The sequence below is a fragment of the Limulus polyphemus genome, unplaced genomic scaffold (assembly GCF_000517525.1).
Source record: "Limulus polyphemus unplaced genomic scaffold, Limulus_polyphemus-2.1.2 Scaffold2513, whole genome shotgun sequence".
NCBI classification, from domain to species: domain Eukaryota; kingdom Metazoa; phylum Arthropoda; class Merostomata; order Xiphosura; family Limulidae; genus Limulus; species Limulus polyphemus.
Window position 1 is genome coordinate 40,109 of NW_013668123.1, and position 8,447 is coordinate 48,555.

The following is an 8,447-nucleotide window of genomic DNA, read 5'->3' on the forward strand; positions in this document are numbered from 1 at the left end:
ATAGATAACTACAAAAACAATACCAGATTATATGCCAGTTTTTAATGAACAAAAAATTGTATTATTTATCAATGAAATACACACACACACAGAGAAAATTAAAGGGTCAGCAGACTTTACAGTTACTAGACAACCCTTGGTACTACCTAGCATAACCTAGTCTACAGGAAATAACACAAATTTCTTCATACTGACCAAAATGTACAATATTTGAGATATTCCATAAAGTGAAGAAGCCATTCAATTATTCAACCCTCAAAGTGAATAGGGGCACTCACAATAAGGAATGTGGCCTCCACGGACAGCAACACACTTTTAACAATGATGGGGCATGTTCCTAATTAACACAGTCATCAATTGTTGTGAAATATATGATCATTCCTCCTTCAAGGCAATAATAAAGGCTGAAATAGTTGTGTTTTGGTGGTTGTTGAAGAGCTGCAACACATCACCCAAGATTCCTCCCACAGATGTACCCCTAAGGATTAAGGTTTCATGACCCCACAAACTAGTCCATACATTCAATACCTTCATCCTTCAAAAGGCATTTCAATTAAATGGCTCAATGGAAGTAAGTACTGTTGTTCATCATTACAAAATAGAGGTCAACAGCCCCTCAACAGGATGGAAAAATGGGTAGTCTGGCCAGTTGTAGAACCTTTAATGAAGATGTAAAAAGCTGGCTATTTCTATCCCCACCACTACTCTACTTCTGGTCAGTTATAGTACCTCTAATGAAGATGTAAAAAGCTGGCTATTTCTGTCCCCACCACTACTTTACTTCTGGTCAGTTGTAGTCCCTCTAATGAAGATGTACAAAGCTGGCTATTTCTGTCCCCACCATTACTCTACTTCTGGTCAGTTATAGTACTTCTAATGAAGATGTAAAAAGCTGGCTAATTCTGTCCCCACCACTACTCTACTTCTGGTCAGTTGTAATACCTCTAATGAAGATGTACAAAGCTGGCTATTCCTGTATCCAGTATGTGTGTGTTTTAATGATTTAAGCAAATAGTAGCAATTACTCTCTCAACATACGTGCATGCCCAAAACCTCTTGGGAGACCAAGCTATCACCCATCTGTCAAGAGGACACAATTCCACTAGTTCCCAGTTTCTCCTATGGTGGGATGTACCTAACAGATAGTCTGACATACAGACCACAATTATGTAACTGATTCCCGATTGTTTAGGTGGAAACTGTTCTATCTCGTGTTGTTCCAAGATCAGGAAGAATCAATATTTGTCCCCTGACATTGTTTTCTTGCCATAAGGACCACACACCAATCATCTACTCTGTGGTTGCATGTTGATGAGCTTTCCTTCACCACCTGTAAACCTTTCCAGTCTGTTGACCAATGTATGAGCCTCATCCAGCTCGCAATAATCTTATATTGACCAGCTGCCACCCTGTCAGTGGTTCCTCACATCAAGGGATCTGGTACTGTTCTTCGTTATCTATTGATCATGATGTATTGGCTTCTCAATGGCATTTGGAAGTAAGTGACGTACAATTTAAGAAGCAATGATGTTGCAAGGGTTTGTCACTCAAAGCAGCTGTTAACACACACACACACAGAGTCTCTCAAACCATTAGAACTGATGCAAACTGGACAACATTGATACAAATCCTTTTTGTAAAGCATCATATTTTAGGATTAGTTTATAGTCATACATCTAATTACCTAGTGAAAAAAAAATATTAGTAGTTGATTAAGCTTTTAGCCTTGATTTGAACCTAGTATTTAGTTGTTTTTTTTCATTAATTCATTTTTTCATAACTCAATAATTTCGCATGTGATACAAAGTTACATCTGACCAACAAAAGCCATTTTACTCCACAATGCACAGTGAAACTGTTGAAATTTAGTTTCTGATTAACATCACCAAATAGAATATTTCTTGATTTATAAATGACCAATCTCTTAACTTTATATTCAAGTTTACTCTATAACAAATAACTACTTTCTCTCTCTATATATATACATGTATGTGTGTATATATACATGGAGTTCAATATATATATCCTATACACTCTCAGAATGTCTCTCAGGTCTTGGTTTTCTGTATATTTTCTCTTCTTTACCATCGATCTTGGCTGTCAATCTAGCCACAGTAAATAGGTAATCACTCAGTCTGAAAAATAAAAGATGTTTAACATTGTAATTACTTCTATCTGAATATCAAGAATAGATTGAAAACTTTGTTCGATGTTTGATTTGCAAATATAATCATTGCTACAAGTTATGTTTCCTACCTTAAAATCTTAGTAAACTGTAACAACTGATTAAATATGATACTACAGTCAATAAACCAACTGATAAAACATGATCCTACAGTCAATAAACCAACTGATAAAACATGATCCTACAGTCAATAAACCAACTGATAAAACATGATCCTACAGTCAATAAACCAACTGATAAAACATGGTCCTACAGTCAATAAACTAACTGATAAAATAATCATGTTTTATCAGTTGGTTTATTGACTGTAGGATCACATACAGTCAATAAACCAACTGATAAAACATGATCCTACAGTCAATAAATGAACTGATAAAACATGATCCTACAGTCAATAAACCAACTGATAAAACATGATCCTACAGTCAATAAACTAACTGGAAATATCATTTGATAGATTTTTTAGGCAGAGTATTCGTGATGAGTACACTGGAATGGGTGGCAACTGCCCGTTGTAGAAAAACACGAGTGTAGAGGACAACATTTCGAAAGTCTTTCATCCGAAGGGAGAACGACAGAAAAATTTCAAAACATAGCCCCTTACACTTGTGTTTTTTTCTACAAGCAGTTGCCACCAATTCCAGTGTACTCATCAGGAAATATCCTGTTTCACATATCCTTTCTTGTAATATCAATAGAAATTATCCTATCCTTATCTGCACCTAGACGTAATTTCAAATAAACTAACTGACAATTTAAGAAGCAATGGAGCTGCCATGATTTGCCGATACAAAATAGTTCTTAAATTATAAATCTGTTTATTTTAAACTAGCAAAGGTACCCATACCAGGATGGCATTTCTATTGGTTTCATACGGATGGCATGACATGTGCGTCCTTTGGTGGTTGTAAGGCAGTAGTCAAGGTTGAAAACTAAAATGTTTGTCAAACTAATAAAATACGTTTTTTTAGAAACTTTCTGGGGTATATCCAAGAATCCCTGAAAGTTTAATGATGATCAGAGGTTAGTAAGTAAAAAAACTTTCATCACAGACAAACAGACATAAGAAATTTTAAAGTACACACATAAACCTTTAACTATTTGGGATTAGCTATATACAGTTATTATGTTTATAACTGTTGAAATAACAGGAATTCTCAGTAATGATGAATAATACTGTTTTGTAATGGTCAACTGGCTGTGTTCCCGTATTACCTATTGTTTGTATATCTTACCAAATGTTCAAACAACAAATAATTAATATTATTTACCTATTCAAGTACTTCAAAACATCTGGATCTACCTCTCCTGCTGATATTAATGGATAAACTCTGAAAAAAAAATCAAACTAATTAAATACTAATTAAAAGTTGCAAGAGTTAATAAACACGTAAACCAATGCTAAGAAAATATCCATTTCTTTCACTGTTATAACATGACTCGTTATGAGTTTTTCTTCCATTTTTATTAATTATTTGTATTTTACATTTAATTATCGATGTTTTTCTTGGAAAAAACTATGACATGCCCTGAGACATACTGTATGTCCTGGGGTATAGCATGACATAACGTGTATTGATTAAGCTATCGAATGTTACTTGTCAATATGCATGTTTCCTTTTTTCTTTGAATTTATATATCAAAAATAACTTCCTCTATTACAACATACAAAGACACACTTATACATTTGCGTATTTATTTGAATAAGTTAAAATGGATCAACCATTATAAGCTTTATATGTAAAAAAACAACACAACTACACATAATGAAAAAATAATTTCTTTACCTTCGTTCTGCTCTACGACAGATGGCTCGAGCTACGTGAAAGTATGCACTGGACTGTCCACCAGACTATAGCGAAAAGTGTATAACCACAGTTATAACAAGTTTTATAATCCATCAAATAAAAAACAAATTACAAATACTTATCTGTAAAAATAAATTTTTTGGAGTATTGAGTCAGAACTTTCACTGTAATACAAAACTACTATTTAAGTATCTATAAAATTAAATATTAACAGAAGTTTTATTCGGAGATCACAATTATTTTATAAAATGATTTTTAGAATTTATAAATAATAATTGAACAATCGGAAAAACTTTACATTTGTTGTAAGCTAATGTTAACTTTATAAGAACCTACAATACCAATTTGTCTCTACATAAGCGCACGACAAATTATAATGACAGAAACTGATAAAGAATGATGTTAACCCTACTATAAACTTTAACCCTAGAGTTACACAGTTTTAAGACACATTATTCCAAATACTTTATACACCAATTTGCTTGTGGGTCCATCTCGTTGTTGGTTACAGGATCCCGAATAACCTATGAATCAAACAAAACAAAATTCTGCCAATATTGCAGTTAATCCCACTAATTATTGCTAGGATTTTCTATGTATCTTGCAGAAAAAATTAGCAATTTCATCAATTGTGTTAGTCAGTTCTTTACACTGCGTTTTCTGAGATGTTAAAACATAAAATTATTCAATATGATACAATATATGGACCCCAACGGTATAAAAACATGTTGGTCATTTGAGGGTTAACAAATGTGCCAATGATACGGTTATAATGTTTTTATAAAATGTGCTCTTGCATTACAATCTCAAGTTGTTGTTTTGTTTTCAGAATCAAGAATGTATTTCACATTCTAACAACCTTTTTGACTGACACACACCAGACAAAATTAAGTTTAAAGTATTAAAGGTTAAAAACAATTTCAATAAAACCAATGGTTAAAAACCTGCCATACCAGGTCTGATTCTAGGGGAATGCTGGAGTGGGTCGCGTACCCCCAAATTCATTCTCCCTAGCAGTTTTAAAAAATATCATCAATTTTAAAAAGTTGTATGATTTTTTTAATTGCTAAGAAGAGTCAGCAAAAGTTCCACTGCCACCCCACCACCCAGGGAGGAGATATGTAGCCGGGCCCATGTCATGCATTAAGTTCCACTGCCACCCCACCACCCAGGGAGGAGAGATGTAGCCGGGCCCATGTCATGCGTTAAGTTCCACTGCCACCCCACCACCCAGGGAGGAGAGATGAAGCCAGGCCCATGTCATGCATTCTATCATAGTCTAGTGTCTTTCTCGGTGACTACAGAGTGTTTTAAATCACTGTAAGTGATTAAATATGTTTACAGTAGTAATATATGATATTTTAGTGGTACAGTTGTATGGTACCTATGTTCATATGACTTTTTCTTCGATGATACACTGTGACGCACAGAAATGTGTTAAAATTTATTAATTTTTTAAAATGGTTTGTCTATAACTTTACTATTTTTTCCAATCTGTAATGTGATTTTCTATAAAAATAGTTGTAACAGAAGCAAAGCTGTATGCAAAGGTAGCAAGTGCATATCCCAGAACATATGAATATGAGTTTAGTCAAAGAAATCCATCACTGTGCACTAAATGCTAGGATAAGATCATAAATGTAGGTCTGGTCAATTAGCTAATGCCAGTCTGATGTGACTGTTTTGTAAGTGACACACTCTCAAGTTCGTGACATTTAGGGATAACACATTTAACAAAATCTGTGGAATATATAACTTGTTGAATAACTCAGTTTCCTCTGGTTTGTGTCACTAAACAAGCATTTTTATCTATAATTTATACAAAATTCAAAAGTTATTTTTTTTGGCATTCAGCCTATTTTACCACTTTTAAATAACTAATAATCCCCCGTATATATTTATGATTACTCAAATTAGTATTTACAAGAACTATTTAAATTATTTCAAATTAATTTAACAAAAAACTGTATAGCACCACACCACCAATATGCACAGAAAATAATTTTTTGTATATAAAATTTGACAGCGTATTAGCTAATAACATCAAATGGATGGTAGCTTTCAATAAAGAGACTTAATTATCATGATCCTACATTTAACGAGAGAAAATATAAATCTCATTAACTACTTCTATAGTGCATGCATCAGTATAAAGCTTATTGTTAAAATGTTTTAAACATCCTTTGTCTCTTGTTGATAAATTAAAAATGGTATAAAAATAATACAAGGTCATTTTTCTTATTCAACGATACAGAAAATCTACATTCTAAAGTGGCTGTAACTGTTTATCTGTCCGTAACTGACCAAAGTGTACATCATGAAACATTTAGGGTGTTTTTGGTATGCTCCACAGGGATTCTAAAAAAAACCCGACTTTAAACACGTTCTCATTTTTACAAGTTCGACAGCCACTTAAATTTACCCCTTTGCTACTGCTTTAGTTATTACTTCCAAATCTCTGATACCCATAAGGGCTGGGTATTGCCCAGTGGTTAGCATGTCAGACTGTGAACCTGAGGGTTTATAGTTCACATTTCATTTCTACAAAAATGTGCTCCACACTTTATTCATTTTATCATTTTTATGAATTTGGTGGCACTTTCACATTTTCCTTTATTACCATCCATTTCTAAAACTCGTCATTTATTTTTGAAGAAGTTAAAAACAAGTTCGGAATAAAGGAACTTGTAGACAAATGTAAAATAGATGTAGTTCTTTGGAAATTCTCCTCACTAAAAAGTGAAACTAATTTTCCTACAACTTTCAAAGCCAGTGAAATTAGAACCACATGTGGCACACCCACCTTTGCAAGTATCTGTTAAAATTCATTAGTTTGTATAAAATGAAATTTCACTTATACTTTTACACAGACTTAACTGATTTCTCAGTGGTAAAAAATTTTCACTACAATATGATACGACATAATATCTATGTTAATAATTTCTTGCATGATTTTTTTATATTTCAATCATCGGTCAAAACATATGCTTTACTGAATTCTAACTCCCCACTAGCCCAAACATTCATATCTACAGGCTAGTTTCTTTAACATCGGTAATGCTTAAGTACATACCGGAAGGATGAAATTCTTTAAGGGTGGCAAATGTTCCGTGTGTTTGTCAATCCATTCCTCTAATTCATCTACTAGCTCCGGAGAGAACTCCGTTCGTTCTGAAACAGATCATTCTGCTTCAAATTCAAACGTTCGTGTTGAAAAAAAAGTATGATTCAATTAATAATGTTCGTTACACAAATCTAATAAACTTGGATCCTTCTGGAAATAAGTAACAAGGAAATATATTTAATTTAACCAATGTGAAAGAATCTCCAAAACCATAAGAATCTCCTTCCACTATATACTGAACCCTAACACTGATATTTCTGAAGTACATTACGATACCATATCCTTGAAAATATACCAATTTTGTGAAACAGATTTGTTCTAGCACTGAAACTGAACCATCTTGGAAGACATTTAAAACAGATTAAACAATCATATATTCAAACTTAACCATTTTGTTAGAAGACATTTGAAACACATTGTATTATTATATGTCCAAACTTAACTATGTTAGAAGACATTTGAAACACATTGTACTATTATATGTTCAAACTTAACTATGTTAGAAGACATTTAAAACACATTGTACTATTATATGTACAAACTTAACTATGTTAGAAGACATTTAAAACACATTGTACTATTAGATGTCCAAACTTAACTATGTTAGAAGACATTTAAAACACATTGTACTATTATATGTACAAACTTAACTATGTTATAAGACATTTAAAACACATTGTACTATTATATGTCCAAACTTAACTATGTTAGAAGACATTTGAAACACATTGTACTATTAGATGTCCAAACTTAACTATGTTAGAAGACATTTAAAACACATTGTAATAGTAGATGTCCAAACTTAACTATGTTAGAAGACATTTGAAACACATTGTACTATTATATGTCCAAACTTAACTGTGTTAGAAGACATTTGAAACACATTGTACTATTATATGTCCAAACTTAACTATGTTAGAAGACATTTGAAACACATTGTAATAGTAGATGTCCAAACTTAACTATGTTAGAAGACATTTGAAACACATTGTAATAGTAGATGTCCAAACTTAACTATGTTAGAAGACATTTAAAACACATTGTACTATTATATGTCCAAACTTAACTGTGTTAGAAGACATTTGAAACACATTGTACTATTATATGTCCAAACTTAACTATGTTAGAAGACATTTGAAACACATTATACTAGTAGATGTCCAAACTTAACTATGTTAGAAGACATTTGAAACACATTGTACTATTATATGTCCAAACTTAACTATGTTAGAAGACATTTGAAACACATTGTACTATTATATGTCCAAACTTAACTATGTTAGAAGACATCTGAAACACATTGTACTATTATATGTCCAAACTTAACTAT

General features: G+C 32.5%; 1 protein-coding gene across 1 annotated transcript in view; it reads right to left on the reverse strand.

Moving 5' to 3' along the window:
* Positions 1-27: 27 nt before the first annotated feature.
* The window catches only part of LOC106467170 (cob(I)yrinic acid a,c-diamide adenosyltransferase, mitochondrial-like), a 14,723-nt gene continuing 6,303 nt past the window's right edge, over positions 28-8,447 (reverse strand). The window contains exons 5-8 of the mRNA XM_013927490.2: positions 7,067-7,164; positions 3,973-4,037; positions 3,457-3,516; positions 28-2,135 (exon numbers count right to left, since the gene is read on the reverse strand). Of these exons, the coding sequence (XP_013782944.1) occupies positions 2,027-2,135; positions 3,457-3,516; positions 3,973-4,037; positions 7,067-7,164 (332 nt within the window). The 3' untranslated portion in view covers positions 28-2,026. The remainder of the gene's footprint in view (positions 2,136-3,456; positions 3,517-3,972; positions 4,038-7,066; positions 7,165-8,447) is intronic.